This window comes from Eubalaena glacialis, chromosome 6 (assembly GCF_028564815.1).
Source record: "Eubalaena glacialis isolate mEubGla1 chromosome 6, mEubGla1.1.hap2.+ XY, whole genome shotgun sequence".
NCBI lineage: Eukaryota > Metazoa > Chordata > Mammalia > Artiodactyla > Balaenidae > Eubalaena > Eubalaena glacialis.
Window position 1 is genome coordinate 68958454 of NC_083721.1, and position 17295 is coordinate 68975748.

At 41.4% G+C, this 17295-nt stretch overlaps 1 protein-coding gene across 4 annotated transcripts in view; it reads left to right on the forward strand.

The window, feature by feature from the left end:
• CD86 (CD86 molecule) overlaps positions 1-4024 on the forward strand; it is a 61824-nt gene extending 57800 nt beyond the window's left edge. For 2 of the 4 annotated variants that reach the window (XM_061194246.1, XM_061194249.1), the window contains one exon: positions 1864-4024. In XM_061194246.1, coding sequence (XP_061050229.1) covers positions 1864-1960 — 97 coding nt within the window. In that variant the 3' untranslated portion in view covers positions 1961-4024. Of the gene's footprint in view, positions 1-428; positions 487-1863 lie in introns of those variants that run through there. The other 2 variants (XM_061194247.1, XM_061194248.1) reach the window with 2 other exon arrangements.
• The last annotated feature ends 13271 nt before the right edge of the window (positions 4025-17295 follow it).

Here is a 17295-nt window from a genome sequence, read left to right on the forward strand (position 1 = left end):
TATATTATTAAACTCTATAAACTTAACTAAATCAAACTTTATAGAGGGCAGGGAACATATCAGTGAAGCTCATCATTGTGCTGCCAGAACCTAGCACAGTGCCTGGCATATAGTGCTCAATAAATTTTTTAAACTGTGAAATTGCAGCAGCAGATATGTTTGAATCTATAGAAAGTAGCCTTTTAATAATACTAACAGTTTTCAGTAGTTGTAATTTTCATGGTGAATACTGGTTGAAAGATGATAGGACTTATAGAATTTACACTCTAATGGTTTGATAAGTATACAACATGTTGAAAAGGAGTTTTGTGGAAAAGTAAACATTATTCTGGGCTTTAGTTTCTCTTATGTTTGCTTTCAGCTGAGCAATAATTTAAGTTGTTTGTTTGATTTGTACTTATTTTTCATTTATTTGGCTTTCTTTCTAGATCCTTTACCTAATCAAATCCAAATAAGAACAGCACTTAAGTAACCCTAAATATGGCATAGGGAGAAGTGTGTATATCCTTTTCTTTATATTTTCCTTTGTTCACGTACGAGGGCTGTGGAAGGCAAAATTTGGTGAGGTGCTTTTTTTCTTTAAGAGTTCAAGTTTTCAGATTGTTTTTAAAAATTCAGTTTATTTAAACCAAAAAAAAAATTTACCCATTTCTCCCACCTCCATACCCCCCCACCTCTGGCAACCATCAATCTGTTCTCTGTATCTATAAACTGATTTTTTAAAATTATTCTTATTCCTTTATTTTTAGATTCCACATATAAGTGAAATAATATAGTATTTTTCTTTCTCTGTTTGACTTATTTCACTTAACATAATACCCTCAAGGTCCATCCATGTTGTCACAAATGGCAAGATTTCATTCTTTTTTATGGTCTACTGTATGTGTGTGTATGTGTGTGTGTATCACAATTTCTTTATCCGTTCATCCATCAGTGAACACTTAGGTTGCTTCCATATCTTGGCTATTAAAATAAATATTTGTTGAAAGAATGAATGTATGCATGAAGGAATACACAAAGATTCCTGGTGATCCATCCTTTCACAGCATGATGCAATCAGATTGTCTGTACCTCCACCCACCCTGAGAAACTGCACTCTCAAGAATATCAATGCTCTGGTCACATAGTCATGGGGTCAAAGCAACCCTAAGTCAAAAACCTGGTCACAGGGCTTCCCTGGTGGCGCAGTGGTTAAGAATCCGCCTGCCAATGCAGGGGACACGGGTTTGAGCCCTGGTCCGGGAAGATCCCACATGCCGCAGAGCAACTAAGCCTGTGTGCCACAACTACTGAAACCTGCACGCCTAGAGCCCGTGCTCTGCAACAAGAAGCCACCGCAATGAGAAGCCCGTGCATCTCAACGAAGAGTAGCCCCTGCGCACCACAACTAGAGAAAGCCTGCACGCAGCAACGAAGACCCAATGAAGCCAAAAATAAATTAATTAAATAAATTTATTAAAAAAACCTGGTCACAGAGACACAAGTCATGATCCCAGGGTGCACAGCTCCCAGTGTGCCCAGCACTTATCTGGATACACCAGCCGCTGTGAGTCTCGGAATCCAGGATGGTGAGCCCAGGTGCTGAGATCTTGCCTGCCCTGTCAGACTTAGCTCAGAAGTGGTCCGGAAGAGCTGCAGAGGGAAGGCAGCAGGGAATCAGCATAGGGCAGGGGCAGGCCCAGACAAAAATCAAAGATAATAATTTAGGAAGTGTGGACGGTACATCTCCACCTCTCTTCAGTAGTTTATTTCTCCTCATTGCTAATGCAATGTCCCCTTATATTCTGCCCTATCATTGAAATCTAGAAAGAGAAAGTGGCTCTACTGTGAATTCTCACTGAATTCTTTTCTCTGTTTTTCCAGAGTAGAACTCCAAGAACCTGAAAGATCTGATGAAGCCCAGCGTGATATTAACATTTCAAAGACAGCCTCAGGCGACAAAAGTGCTACACATTTTTAATTAAAGAGTAAATGCCATATGACTATCCGGTTTTTATATGCTTTTCTTTTCAAGTTTTGACTGACCTTTTTCATGTCTCTCTAAGCCTTCCCAGAAGGCAAGAAAATATTACTATTAATAATAGAGGGGGCTTCACGATTCCCTCTAAGTGAAATAGCCTCCCTACAATGCCAGCTCTGCTCTCTATGCCAGGAACAGATTTTAACTGTTTCTTTTCATTTCAGAGCACACTTGTGGGTCAAGCCCACCGAACTGGTTCCTGGCTCAGGAATCATGTGTAAGACTAACACCTCCTGTTTCAGATTCAGTCTCTTAATGTTATAAATTGTGTTTTATGTAAAACTCCCAATTCCTCAAATTGTGGCTTTTATCTACTCTGAATCTCAGGTAGTGCCTCACTCCATCTTGTATACCTGTGACTGAACAACTACCTTTTCAGTCTGGGTGGGAGTTATGTATTTTATGGCCTTATAGTGTTAATATTAATATTTTGAAGTATAAAGAAATATGTACTATAATAATGTAATTCCTGAGAAAAGTCCACCCTCTGCTAAGGAGTTCCTGTCCCTCTGTGAGGGTCAGTAAGGAAAGTGGTGGCCCAGTGTGCTGACAACAATGAGCAGACCAACTCAAAATCTGGGAAATTGGAGACAGAGAAGGAACCCGTTCTGTAGCCATTACCATCTGGGCTGTTGCTAATGTTAAGGAGGATCCACCTGCCCAAGAAGCTACTGCTGAGCCTTAGCAAAGAGTGCTGGATAAAGCAGGAGAGTGCTGTGCATCATAAACCCTGCTTCTCTTCTCAAAGAAAATGACTGAGACAATGGCCTGGGGCAACTGTTCAAGAGCCAAGAGAGAGATCACAATACTCAAAACAGGAAAGAAAATGAAAGATCTTGACCAACAGAAATACACATGAATGTTCAGTCTGTCCAGTCCTTCAACAAGCCATAGGAAGGGCAACGGATGGACAGTCTGTCCAAATGGACTTAAGGCCGACTGCAGTTTCCTTGGAGGTTGGTGATTGGTTTTGATGATAGCCAGGTTGTTGTGATGTTTCATCTGGCTGGAAGCAGAGCTGGGTGGGGAGAGCTATCATCTTAATAATGGGGTGAATGGAAGGAGGCTTAGGGCTCTTTCAATGAATGGCTGAGAGAGAAGGAGCTGGAGCAGAATTAAAAGGACCAGAACACAAATTGCCCAGAGGCTGACTTAGCCTGCAGATGTCCTAAGGAGGTGATGCTTGGCCCAGAGCAGGGCTAGCAAACTTGTGTCTGAGGACTGTCTATGCGTCATTCTCAATGACAGGAAACCTGGGCGCAAGAGAGGAATATATTAGCCCTGTAGAAATAAATTAGGAGACTCTGGCTCTAAGGCAGCATGACTAAGGGATGGAGAAGCCTCAGTCCAAACCTAAAGAGAACTTTGGGAAAGCCACAGAAATAGTAGTTCTTCTTATTCTACATAAAGGACCCTAAAGGGTTATAGACGGCTATGCTAGCCATGCTTGTACTTGTAATAGTACCATTTGTGTGCTCTGCCCTGCCCTTGCCTTCATTAGGCTCTAAGCATCTTGCTGTTTTGTAACATGTTTTTTTTTACTTTTTATTTTATATTGGAGTATAGTTGATTAACAATGTTGTGATAGTGTCAGGTGTATAGCAAAGTGATTCAGTTATACATATACATGTATCTACTCTTATACAGAGCAGTTCTCAATAAATTTCTATTAAAATGATGTAAAGTCTAAATTTTCTTCTTCTATTTTAACAGTACTTATAGTCTGATATTACTCCCTCTATCCTCCTAATGTATGTCCTTCCTCTTAACAGCTCTAAGGTAGCCCCATTCTCCAGTCACCTAGCTAAAAGCCTCTGACTCACCCTAAACCCTCTCCTCTTCCCTTTCCTCTGTGTCTCATATGATTCTATGTTTATCTAGTTACTGAGACATATGTCAGGTAAGGGATGTTGTTTCTCCAGATAACTAGGAAATCTGAAGTTAAGGAAGGGATACTGGTTTTTCAGTTTGTAATGTTTTATACCATGTAATGTGTGCTTGCATGTACGTTAAACAAAAGCTTAGTATAAAAATTTATTCATTGAAAATACTTTGACTATAAAATAAATGCATGTAATTGTATTGTATATTTGAAAGTTGCTAAGAAGCAACTTCTCATCACAAGAAGAAAAATTCGTAACTATGTGTAGTGATGGATGTTAACTTATTGTGGTGATCATTTCATACTATACACTATATCAAATCATTATGTTGTACACCTAAAAGTAATACAATGTTATATGTCAACTATATCTCAATTAAAAATAAATACATGGCATGTGAGAAGAGTCATTATGGAAATTATGGGAATTATGGAAAAAAGAAAACTGTCCAGGCTCTGTGAGGGCAGGACTGTGTCTAATTTCTTCACCAGTGGATCCCAGGCACCTAAGGTAGTACCTCAAAACTATTTGTTTAAAAGGGACTTCCCTGGTGGCACAGTGGTTAAGAATCCGCCTGCCAATGCAGGGGACATGGGTTCGATCCCTGGTCCGGGAAGATCCCACATGCTGTGGAGCAACTAAGCCCACGCGCCATAACTACTGAGCCTGCGCACCACAACTACTGAAGCCCGTGTGCCCTAGAGCCCGTGCACCACAACTACTGAGCCCATGTGCTGCAACAACTGAAGCCTGTGGACTCTAGGGCCCGCGTGCCTCAACTACTGAGCCCGCGTGCTGCAACTACTGAAGCCCGTGTGCCTAGAGCCTGTGCTCTGCAATAAGAGAGGCCACCGCAATGAGAAGCCCGCGCACCACAACAAAGAGTAGCCCCCGCTTGCTGCAACTAGAGAAAGCCCGCATGCAGCAATGAAGACCCAATGCAGCCCAAAAATAAAATTAAAATTAAATAATTAAAAATTAAATAAAAAATTAAATAAAAAATAAATAAATAAAAAATAAAGATTGACTAAAACATTAACATGCCCTCTGGTGAAAACATCCCCTCTTTGTACATTAAATTCTCTAGGCCTTCTGTGTTCCAAGTCTGAGAGAAAGAACCCCAAGAAAGGTGAAAAGTGAAACAGTACTAGCTAATATTACTGGTGTTTATTTTGTACCAGGCATTCTTATAAACATTTAAACTCACTATCCCATCTAATCCTCACAACAACCCTGTGATGAAGGTACTGGGCCATTATGCCCATTTTGCTGATGAGGAAACATAGGCACAGAGAAGTCACAGTGATTTACCCAAGGTCATTAACTTAGTAAGTGGCAGAGCTGGGGAAAATTTTGCGAATCATCATCCCTTCCACCTCTTTATTTCCCAGCCTTGTGTTTTCTGGCCATGGAAGAGGCCGCATCTTGGTTGGTTACAGGTTGAGTGCCTACACTCCATCTTACACTACACTACCTCAGCCTTCCAAGGTGGTGCCTCCAGAAGACCCATCACTGAGTTTTCCAGAAGCCATTCCATCATCTCATAAGTCCAGAAGCTGTGGATGATAAGGCACGTGATATGACCAATGAATATGTTTTTGGGCAGAGAAAACGTGAGCTACGGTTGCTGACTCTAACTCCTTCCCCTTATTATACTTTTGCAATCCACCCTCCTCCCTCTGCCCTTCTGAAGCCAGTTTCATCTACTCAGTGTCCTCACATTTGTGAACCCAGGCTAGAAAGCAAGGAGTCATCTCTGACCACTGCCCTCTGACCTTTCCCTTGGCGCCCACTGCCCACCCCCACCCTCCTGCCACATCTGGTCATCACCAGGCCAGGCAAAGATTCCTCCAGCTTTAGCATCCAGCCACTGTTTTCTCATTCAAGCCCTTATTTCCTCATTCCAAGAACATGACAATCACCAACCAAATAATCCCAGTCTACTGTCTCTCTTACCCTGCATTTTGTCCAAAACATCAAAAGGAACAAGGAGATAAATAGTGAAATGAAGGTCTCCCTCACATTCCTTTTCCCTAGCCATGAAGAGGCAGCACTGATCTCCAGCTTCTTATGCATCTTTCTATAGATACACTATGCCTCTAGGTAAGTGTGCATGTGTGTTTAACATGTGTATACATATATACACACATATATAGTATGTGTATACATATACATACATACACATACATGTATATGTGGGTGTGTGTTTGTGTGTATGTTTTCCCCTTATTCAGGCAGATTTGCTTTTACTCTATACCTAAGCAACCTAAAGAGCCTAAACTAAGGATCTTGCAAAGATAATTAAGAGAGATACCAGTCTTTAGTATGACCCTTCAAATTAAAAACGTACTTCTTTCATGTGTCAGTTTTCAGTCTCACCCATATGCCAGAATTATTATGGATCTTATAAAAGTGAGGTTCCATTGGCTTTCACCATGGCTACCTGTTCACACCAGGAGAAAAAATACATATAGATATAGAGTCCTGCACTGTCTTTAGACACAAATTTCCGAACCTGTTCCAATCTGAACAAGCTAGATCCTAGGTCTGGTGAATAAATTCTGCACTGGATCTCCTGTTTCCTGCATTTCATGTATTTGTCTTTATTTACTCACTCACTTTGGTTGTACATACATATCCACCAGTAACTTTCTGAGAAAGGTATGTAGGGATTAAATTTAATGAGATTTTGTGTATCTGAAAATGTGTTTATCCTACTCTCTCACTCAGTCATTTGGCTCAATAGAGAATTTTGGATTAGAAATCACTTCCATTGTCTCTAGCTTCCAGTGTTGCCCTTGAAAAATCAGTAGATATGCTGATTCCTTATCTTTATGTGGAAGTTTTAAGGATCTTCTCTTACCTCCAGTGTTCTTAAATTTTGTAATGAAATACCTATTCACCCACTATTATTAGCACTGAGGTGGCCTTTTCTATCTGGAAACTCATGTCCTTCACTCCAGGAAAATGTTCCTGAATTGTTTCATTGATTATTTTTCCCTCTATTTCTCTCATCTCTCATTCTAGATTATTGGATTCCAGTGTTGTACCTCCTAGAATGATCCTCCTATTTTCTTATCTTTCTCTCCTCTTCTCTGTATTTTTGTCTTTGTTCTATGTCTTAAAGGTTTTACAACTTAATTTTCCAATCTGTCTGTTGTATTTTTAAATTTCTGCTATCATGTTTTAATTTCCAAGACCTCTTTTTTGTTCTCTGAATATTTCTTTTTCCAAGGATCTTGTTCTTCATGGTTGCAATATCATCTATCAACTCTCTGAAGATATTAATGATAGGTTAAGCTTTCTTTTTCCTGCATTATCTCTGTATACTCCAAGTTGTTTCTTCCTGCTTTGGTATATATCATCCATGTTGGGGGATTCCTTAAATATCTAATATTCCTTGATTGCCTGTTCATGTTAAAAGTGCAGAACTGAAGATTTGTTTGGAGGATCTGAGTCTATGGATGGCCTTGTTAACTTTAGCTTTACTGTAAAGGGATCTGGCAGGAGCACTTTGTCAGGAAACCATCTTTAGGTCTTTCCTGTTGGGCTGGTAGTTTTCCAGTATCTTGCCTGAAAGGTAGAAGTCTGGCTGTCAGAATTTTGGGAGACAAGTGAGAGAAGAGGGGTGTGTGTGTACGTGTGTGTGTGTTAGTGGTGGAGTCTCTGCAATCTTTATTCAGTATGTATAAATTTACTCTGTCCCTATGTTTTCAGTAGGGTAACTCCATCCTCAAATGTGTGAGATGTCCCTCTTTTCAAACACTTTCTGCTTTTTCCTCTCCAGATAATAAAACTCCAGATTTCTGCCAGGGTGGGAGTGGAAAGTTGCCCAGTGGTATGGAGTGGGAAAGAAAGCTCAGCTTCTCAAACGACTTTTACCCAGTATTCCTTATTTTGGCCCTCACACTCACTGTCAATTGGTTCCCAGTCTTGCCATTTCCCGAGGCTTTTGATGACTCTGGGGTACAAATTGGGTTGTTTCTTGGTTTCTACACTGACAGGAAAGATTTGGCTATCCTGCCTTCCTAAGTTAGTTACCAGGCATCCATCTGTTTTTCAGATTCCAAACTGTTGTCTCCTTTCTTATTCTTGTACTTGAAATTAAAAAATATTTTTTCTTTAGTTTTAGTGGAAGTTCAGGAGGTAATGGAATTAGATGTGTGTATTTAATCAATACTCTTACCTGGAACTCCACTATTCAAAATTTTCAAGGACTCTACCATTGACTGCCTTCAGCCTAAAATCCAAAGTCATCAACAGTGTGACTCAACTCTTTACCAACCTTATTTTTCCCTCTTCTCATATTGGATATCCATGATGCTGCCAAATTTAACTACTAATAGTTTCCAAAATATAGCTTGTATTATCTGGGTTGTTTTCACTTGTGCTATTCTGTGTGTCTCTGGAATATTTCTCACCATCTCTTTCTGCTTATCGGACTCTTGTTCATCATTAGAGCTCAGCTCAAATACCACTACTTCTGTTGGGTCACATACCTCACCACTAGCCAGGCTGCACACAATTGACACAGTATCTTGTGATCCAAGAATACCCATTCCAGCAATAATTCATTCCTGTCCCAACACTTCCTTTCCCCACCAAGCACCATGACTCTGGCCACTGGCCAGTATATAGAGCAGCTCCAGGTATCCCAAGGGGAACCTCAAGCCACTGAATAAGCAAGTGTTCTTGTTCACAGCCTTAGTCCTAAACTTCTTGGTCTGGGTAGTTTCATGCTCTACCTGCCATCTTCACCCCAACCATCCTAGCTCTCAACCGCCCAGCTGCCTCCTGTCCTTGCCACAACACTCAGACCTGACAATCAGCTCCACCTCCCAGGTTAGAACTTTAGTTTCCCACTCTAAGAATGACTTGGATTTACTCCCTTAAAAAAGCTGCCTCTGGCCACCCAGGATAATCATCCCCCCATCATCTCAGCCTTCAGAACCCATTATTTCAGAGCGTTCACACCAGACGAGCTCTTCCCAGCCAACAGGAAGCAGGATCACAGGGTACATACTTGACTCTATACAGGAGGTAGAGGTATCTACCCTGTATCTACCCCTCAATTTTAGTAGAGATCCTTATTAACTAAAGTAAAACCTCTCATTTCATGAAATCATATAATTCTAGAGCTTAAAAGAAGTCAAATAGTCCTTGGCCCTCATGGGAGATGGAGGCTAGGTACAACAGGAATTGGGAAGCAGGGTCTGGAGAGATGGGAAAGAAAGTGAAGATTCATTCAGAGATGGGTGGGGTGGTGGCAAGGTTAAATTAGACTAGAAAAGCAAAAATGTCCATTAGAGCAACATTTCTGAACCTTGCTACACTTTGTTTGCCAGCATGTAACAAAATGCTTCTAATTATGTAGGCAGCTATCTATCTGTTCCTTATAACTTTCTTAAGAAAATACTTTCCTGCTGACGGTGCATTAACAAACATTAAGGATAAAAGGCATGATAATGAAGGAAACAAAAAGGGATCAGAATCAGTAGTTTCCACATCTTATAAGAAGCACATAAGATTTCCCACTGCTCGGGCTTCCCTGGTGGTGCAGTGGTTGAGAATCCACCTGCCAATGCAGGAGACACGGGTTCGAGCCCTGGTCTGGGAAGATCCCACATGCCGCGGAGCAACTGGGCCCGTGAGCCACAACTACTGAACCTGCACGTCTGGAGCCTATGCTCCGCAACAAGAGAGGCCGCGATAGTGAGAGGCCCGCACACCGCGATGAACAGTGGCCCCCGCTTGCCGCAACTAGAGAAAGCCCTCGCACAGAAACGAAGACCCAACACAGCCAAAAATAAATAAATTAATTAATTAATTTAAAAAAAAAAAGATTTCCCACTGCTCAATTATTTCTTATTAATCTACACTTTCAATTAGAGTGATTAATAAATTTTCTTTAGTGGACAAGGGCAATACATCTCAGTATGTATAGTGTCCTAAAGTAGTACTCTACTTTAGTAGAGTCTAAATCAGAATCACAGAGTTCGGGGAACCATAGATGCTATGCCTTAGGTCAAGGCTGTCTACTAATGACACTTTCAGAGGAAACTAATACCTAGCCTTCCTCATGCTGGCACCAATTATGTTCTTCCCTATTCATATGTACACAAGAACAATGAAGTATTTTTTATAAACAAGTGTAACTCAACAAAGATTAGAGTGCTGAGTACCTTTTAAGTGTTTTTATTATGAAAAGATGCCTTTTAAAAATACACATGAACTTATTTCAGAAAGCAGCTCTCCACCCTGGCAGTAGTGCCAGCTTGATACTACTCAGCACATGTGGCAAAGTGGCATCTCTTCCCATGATCTGATTGTAAATCATTGTTCCTGAGGTTAAATGCTGTGAACTCATGGATTTCCTAAATATAGAGAGTACAGAGTAAAGAGTCACTAAATAGTCCTAACAGTCTATTAGAAATGGAAGAAACATAGAAAGCATCCAGTAGAGCCCTTGCATTTTATATGGCAAATGAGGGCAGAGGAGAGGGATTCACCAAACATTAAAGAGAGCTATGACCAAAAGTCAGGTTCCCCAGCTTCAGTCAAGGGTGCTTTCCACCTTACTGTGCCTTTCCATGCTTCCTGTTACCTGGACCATCTGGGAAATGGACATTGACAGAGTATAACGCAGCAAGAGCATGGACTTTCCGTCAAGTAGACCAGACACTGCTATAGTTGGCATGTAACCTTAGGCAAATTACTTAATCTTTCTGATTCTAGGTTTTCTTATGTGTAAAATAGGGTTAATACTACCTCCTTACCTACCTCATAGAATCAGGGGCAATCCAAAAGATACAAGGATTATACAGTTAAAGAAGAGAAGGGAAGGGAAGGGGCTTCAGCAAACAAGCAATTGGGTACCTTGTTGCAGCAAGGTGGGGTTGGCGGTGGTGAGGGAGCATTAGAAGCAGGAGAATGGGAACAGGAAGCCATCGTGGAGTAACAGGGGTAGGCGTGGGTTCTTTCATATAACACTCAGCCCAGAAGTCCCCCCACACCCTGCCGAAAGCCAGAAATGCTCCTACAATACCTCCCACATCAGCCTCACTTGAAGAAGTCTCTCAGCATCTAAACCCAGGGACTGAGATGATTCATGTAATCATGTTATGCACATGGGACTTTTCCATCCCTACCGTCTGAGGCCAAAGCCATCTTTCTAAGACTCTCTTTATATTTCCTTTGTCAAGATTATTTCCAGACATTTAATAATTTCTACTTCTCTGTCATGGTGGCAGAGAGCTCTGTCCTTACTAAGTGTAACATGAGATTCTAAGCAGCCGGACTGAGAGGAAAAAGGGGATCTCTCAAGGGCTAGGGCCTCCCTGCTAAGATTTTGGAGGACTGCGTCTTAAAGGGTAGTCGTGCAGAGGATGGTTTGTTGGGGGAGGGGTGTGCAGGAAAAACAGGAAACTGGCACAATTAACCCCTACAAGTTTGGCATTTCTAAGGAGATGAACTAGGAGAAGCCTCCTGATATTTCCAGGCTGGACCCCAGTGCCCAGGCTCATCAGACCGAAGGCAGGATCAAGTAGACTCCACTACAGAAGCAGCTGCAAATGACAGGGAAATGAAAACTTAAGTGAGCTGCTTTAGGAGAGATGGACCACAGGAGTTCTCTGCACTCAATCATAATGGGAGGAAAGAAATCTTAACATTGGATATTAGAAAAACTATATGATTCAGGCATAGCCGGCAGACTGAAAATAGTATTATCAATCACAGTCTTTGATTTAGTCACCAAAGTGAAAAAACCTTTTTCTATGTCATAGACCCAGCATGGGGTTAGGGCAAAGGTTAATTTCAGATGTGAGAGCCCAGAGACAGAGTGGGAAGCAGGGGATCTTTGCTCCCAGAACACTGGTTACCTAATAATTAAAGCCCTCCCTTAAATTCATATTTGCAACCCAGAGCATATACCTGAAGCTTATTATTAGAACAGGCCAGGGTATGGTCACTATGCTAACTGGTAACACAAACTAGTTACATGCTGTTTCCACCAGTACACCTGCCACTTTTTAACTGCACACATCAAGTATTTACCCTCAGGCTTCAGGCCTCACAACCTCTGTAAGAACAGCTGAGCTGTGTCCACTTGATGGGAAAACATCAAGCCCATTCCATTAAAAAAAAAAAAAAAAAAGCCAAACCGTACAATTAAATCAGTCCTTTACTTTTTTTTTTTTTTCTCCAGTTTTCAATTTACTTGTTAAACTCTCTTGGAGTCACAGCTTCAGAGTTATATTTGAGACTCTCATTATCCATTTAAAAAGAAAGGAAAAAGAAGGAATGCTTTTTTAACATTAAAAATAAATCTTGTTCCTGTGTCCAAACCAGCTATGCATATTAACATGGGTGAGTGTCCCCACGGTTTAAACTCTGGCTGGAAAAAAAAAATTGTAGCAAGATTCAAAGAAACAAGATGACATATCTATGAGAATTTTAAGAATTTTCATTCTCCCTGAGTAATTGCTTATATTAAGAACTTAATAGAAATGGTTTATTTGCAGCAGGAAATATAGGTAAGATATGAAAAAGATCTCGTATCAGGGTGTTTAGCATTGGAAACAACTGTCAAATCTTCCCAACACTAGGTAAGGGGTCGATGCTGCCTCATTGCCATTGTCATCGTCATCATCATCATCATAGCTATTTATTGAGCACACTACATGCCAGGCACCGTGTTAAACAGCTTCCATATATTATCTTGGGAAGAAGGAAGAAAGGGTGCATCATCTTGTAGAAGTTTAAGAACTCATTTTAAGATGAGAAGGGAGAACCAAAAGGAAAGTGTAGTGATATGAGATAGGATGAGAATTTAGAGAAAAAAATAAATTATGAGAGCAGCAAAACAGTGAGCAAGTATGTTACTGTAGTGGGGCAGAGTGGGGAGGTGCAGTCTAAACCCAAATTGTCCTACACTAAGACAGGTAAGAGTGATCATGAGGAGAGAATTGGTGGGGAAGAACTGGTGATGCTAGGGAATAATTCATCCTAAAAAAAGAGAGAATCCAGGCATAGATGTTTGATTCAAGAATCATGGAACTATTGCCAAGAGAGGTAAGTAGATTTTGAGGAAACCAGAGTATCTGTTCCTCAGCTTATTGTCTGATTCATGTTTAACCTGAAGATGGAGCCAGTCCTAAGAAGCAGATCCAGGAGATAGATCCTGGTGATGTCATGCAGGCACTGTTCCCACCACACCTGAAACAAATGTACTCCTGGGCTCTCCAGTTATGTTTTTCTTTCTCTCTCTCTCCCTCTCCTCTCCTCCCACCCTTTTTATTCCTCAAGTTGACTTTATTCTTTAAGTCATACTTTCTGTTCTATACAACAAATATATTCCTAATTGAAACATCATAGAACAGAAAAACCTTGGTTCACCTGAGTCCAGCACAATCAATATTTTTAGGCCACTCTCTTTCTCTCTCTAGCTTCATTTTTGGCTCAGATTTTCTCTGCATGTTGATCTCTTCTCCTGTTACAGGCAGAGTCCTTCGGTGGAGCTAGAAAAGACATCCACAAGCAACTCTAACTTATGTTGTCCAGAGCATCTTTTCTGTTAGCTCCAGCAGAAATATCCTTGAGAGGAAGCTGATTGGGCTTGCTTGGGTCACATGTTCATCCCTAAAGTAATCACCATGGCCAGAGATTTTTGACCTTATGAAACAGGTCCAAGTATTATTCTCCTCTTCTCCCTCCCCAAAATGCTAGGGGAATGGAGTCAACCCAAACTTAAATACATGGAATTGGGGAAAGGTGGTGTACTGGATGTTGCTGGTGCCCCGCCCAGGCCCCCTTTATCTGCATGGATCCCCCAGATGCTGTGAATGTTGACTGACAACGAGCCACAGCTGCCCTCTCTTTGAGACCTGCCCTTGGCCAAATAGGAACCTCCTCCCCTAATTCTCTTTATTTAAAATTTGACTTTGTTCGTTGTGAGTTTTGGGGGTTAATTTTGATTTATTTAAAATATTGCATTAAAATAGTATTCACCTTGATTACTGAGATTTTGGTACTCCTCTAACTTTACCCTGCTCACCTCACCCTAGTCCTAGCCCTGGCTAAGAAGCTGCACTCCAGCCCTCTGCCATCCCCTCTGGGAGCAGACCTCAGCCAATGATTAACTGATGTAGGGGTACAAAAGGTTAGCCCCCTTGCCTCAAGATAGGACTAACTCTGCAGTTGAACTTTGTTCTAGAACTCCCCATGGGATCAGATTCTACAGCTAGTCTTCAGCTAGGACCACATTCCTGCTGGTTTTCATTCCTGCCCTGTTCCTGCCTTCCTCACTCTCTTTTTCTAAGAGCATTCATGGCAAGTTACTTGGATAAGATTCCCTGTCTTCAGGGAACCCTGCCTAAGATAGTTGATACCAAAAAAGGTCCTAGGAAGTAGACACTAAGTGTGAGATTTTGTAGTTGGATTACTCACCAGCTGGATGACAATGAGGACTAGATTTTGAGACTGCCTGGATGCTGTGGTAGTAGACTAAGACTTACTTGTAATGAGCTATAGAGGGATACAGGTACAGTGGGATGTACTAACTGGTACAATGTCCTAGCATTAAAGTCACCTGGTAATCTCTTAAAAATTACTAACCAAGACCACACCTAAGACTAATGACATCGCAATTTCTTGGGGTAGGACACAGGCACCAGTATTTTTAGAAGCTCCCAGATGATTCCAATGTGTTGACCAATTTAGGAACTACTGCGTCAGGCAGTTGAGAGGTATGGGAGCAATAATAACTGTAAGGAAGAACCGTGGGATCAGATAGTTGTTGGTAATCACTACTGATTCTTTGCAGAGAGAAAATCACAGGCTCAGCTGTACTCATCAACAACTTTAAGCAGTGAAAGAGTCAGAGTATTTCCTTGACAGCATTTAAAAAGGAGTCCCCTCTTCATTTAGCTGTTATCAACAACCATATCACAGTGGTAAACAGCTTATTAAGTGCACAGCATGATATTGACATCTTAAATCAGAGGCCGCAAACTCCTTTGCATGTAGCTGCTGATCTTGGAAATGTGGAAACCTTGTGGAAGGCGGGCGGTGACCTAAAGGTTGTTGACAAGCAAGGGAAGACTGCCCTGGCCGTGGCCGCCAGGAGCGGCTGCAGCCTCATCGTGGACACGCTCATTAAAGCCGAGAGGTGCTACACCTGGAGAGAGGGCCTCCTTGGTGGCGCAGTGGTAAAGAATCCGCCTGCCAATGCAGGGGACACGGGTTCGAGCCCTGGTCTGGGAAGATCCCAAATGCCGTGGAGCAACTAAGCCCGTGTGCCACAACTACTGAGCCTGTGCTCTAGAGCCAGTGAGCCACAACTACTGAGCCTGCATGCCACAACTACTGAAGCCCACGTGCCTGGAGCCCGTGCTCCGCAACAAGAGAAGCCACTGCAATGAGAAGCCCACGCACCGCAATGAAGAGTAGCCCCTGCTCACTGCAACTGGAGCTGCTACAAGAGTAGCCCCTGCTCACTCCCCTGCAGCTGGAGGGGAGGCACAGCTGAAGATCAGGCTGAGGATTTAATGAGAACTTTGAATTGCCTGAACCCTCTCGGCCTACCGAAGTGACCAACTCTCCCTTGTTGGAAGAGAGAGGACTTCCGCTGCTTAAAGGCTATAAAGAGGCCTCAGTTGAGGCAGTAGGGTCACCAGATAATGTGCAAGATGTGCAGCTAAGTTTGAATTTCAGATAAACAATGAATAATATTTTAGTATCCTAATTTCCTGTATCCTATTTTTTTATTTGCTAAATCTGGCAACCACACTTTCAAGGCAATTCTTGCCCTCTTCAGGATCTGTTCCCACCTCCATCTGGTCACGAGATGCACAGTTAAGACCAAGACTCTGTAAAACCTGACTGAGGGAATACAGGCTTGATAAGAGAAGAAAGAGAAAATACACCAAAAGAACTGCAGGACCGGTCTAGCATGTACTGGCAGGAACTGGGAGTACATCCTGGGGGTGCTGGATCAATGGAGGAAGAATAAAAATCTAAAAAAGGGATTTAACATCTGGTTATTAAAGGGTTTTGAGTGACAGTTCTAATACACCACTGGGATGGTGCTTGAAGATTAGAAAAAAAACATGACACGTACCTAGCAAATGAAGTAGAGATGCAAACTGTGGAGGAAAGTCTCAAACGGCTTTGGGAAGTTGGAATGCTAGAATAAGCCTGCTTATAAACCTGAAAACCTATCACTGTCTCTGTTTCTCAGCAGGGCCTGGAAGATACTTCATTAACCAAGGCGATGAGAAACATGCTGGTGAGAGAGGGACACACATTTTCAAAAGTCCAGTAGTATCTGTTCTCTGTAGGCCAGGACTGACAGTAGAAGACACTTCTACAGAAGTGGGCTTTACAGTATCAATGGGCATGACAAAATTCTGGAATAGCAGAGACCAGGGGTGGCACTTAAACATCAGAGGTATTGGTCATAGTTAATGTGATGGGCAGCAAGTTTAGAACAGCAGCCAGGGGGACCTCAGAGATCCCTAGAGATGGCTCATAGAACACGGTATTCCTGGGGGCAAGGAGACAGGCTGCCATCAGAGGCCCTGTGTGACTGCCCTAGTTGTATGTCCCATGAAGCCGACCCTGCATAAAATATTCATACAATAGAACAACATAGAGCATTTAAAAGGAGGATGCTATAGGTACACACACACTATATAAGTCTCAGAAACATAATATTGTTTGAAAGAAATTAGTCACACATAAAAAACCATACAGTATAACTCTATTTATATAAAATTTGGAGTCCTGGGCAAATTAGACTATATTCATTAGGGTGCATACATAGTCTGTAAAACCATAAATCAAACAAGAAAAGGTTTATCACAAAGGCAGGATGAAGACTACCTTTGGGGGGAATGGTGGGCTTTTGACCTCAATTTTCATCTCATTCATTTTTGATCCCAGACAATTACTGATCTGCTTTTTGTCATTAAAGATAAGTTTATAGATAGTAGATTGATTTTCAAGAATTTTACATAAATGAAATCATACAGTGTGTATTGGCTTGGTTACTGGCTTCTTTCACTCAGCATAATTTTGAGAATCCACTTATTCTTTTTTTTAAATCTTTTAAATTTTTTATTTATTTTTTTGACATATAGTTGATTTACAATATTGTGTTAGTTTTAGGTGTACAGCAAAGTGATTCAGTTACATATATTTTTTCAAATTATTTTCCATTATAGGTTATTATAAGATATTGAATATAGTTCCCTGTGCTGTAGAGTAAATCCTTGTTGCTTATCTATTTTATGTACAGTAGTTTCTATCTGTTAATCCCATACTCCTAATTTATCCACCCCCTCCTTTCTCCTTCAGTAACTATGAGTTTGTTTTCCGTGTCTGTGAGTCTGT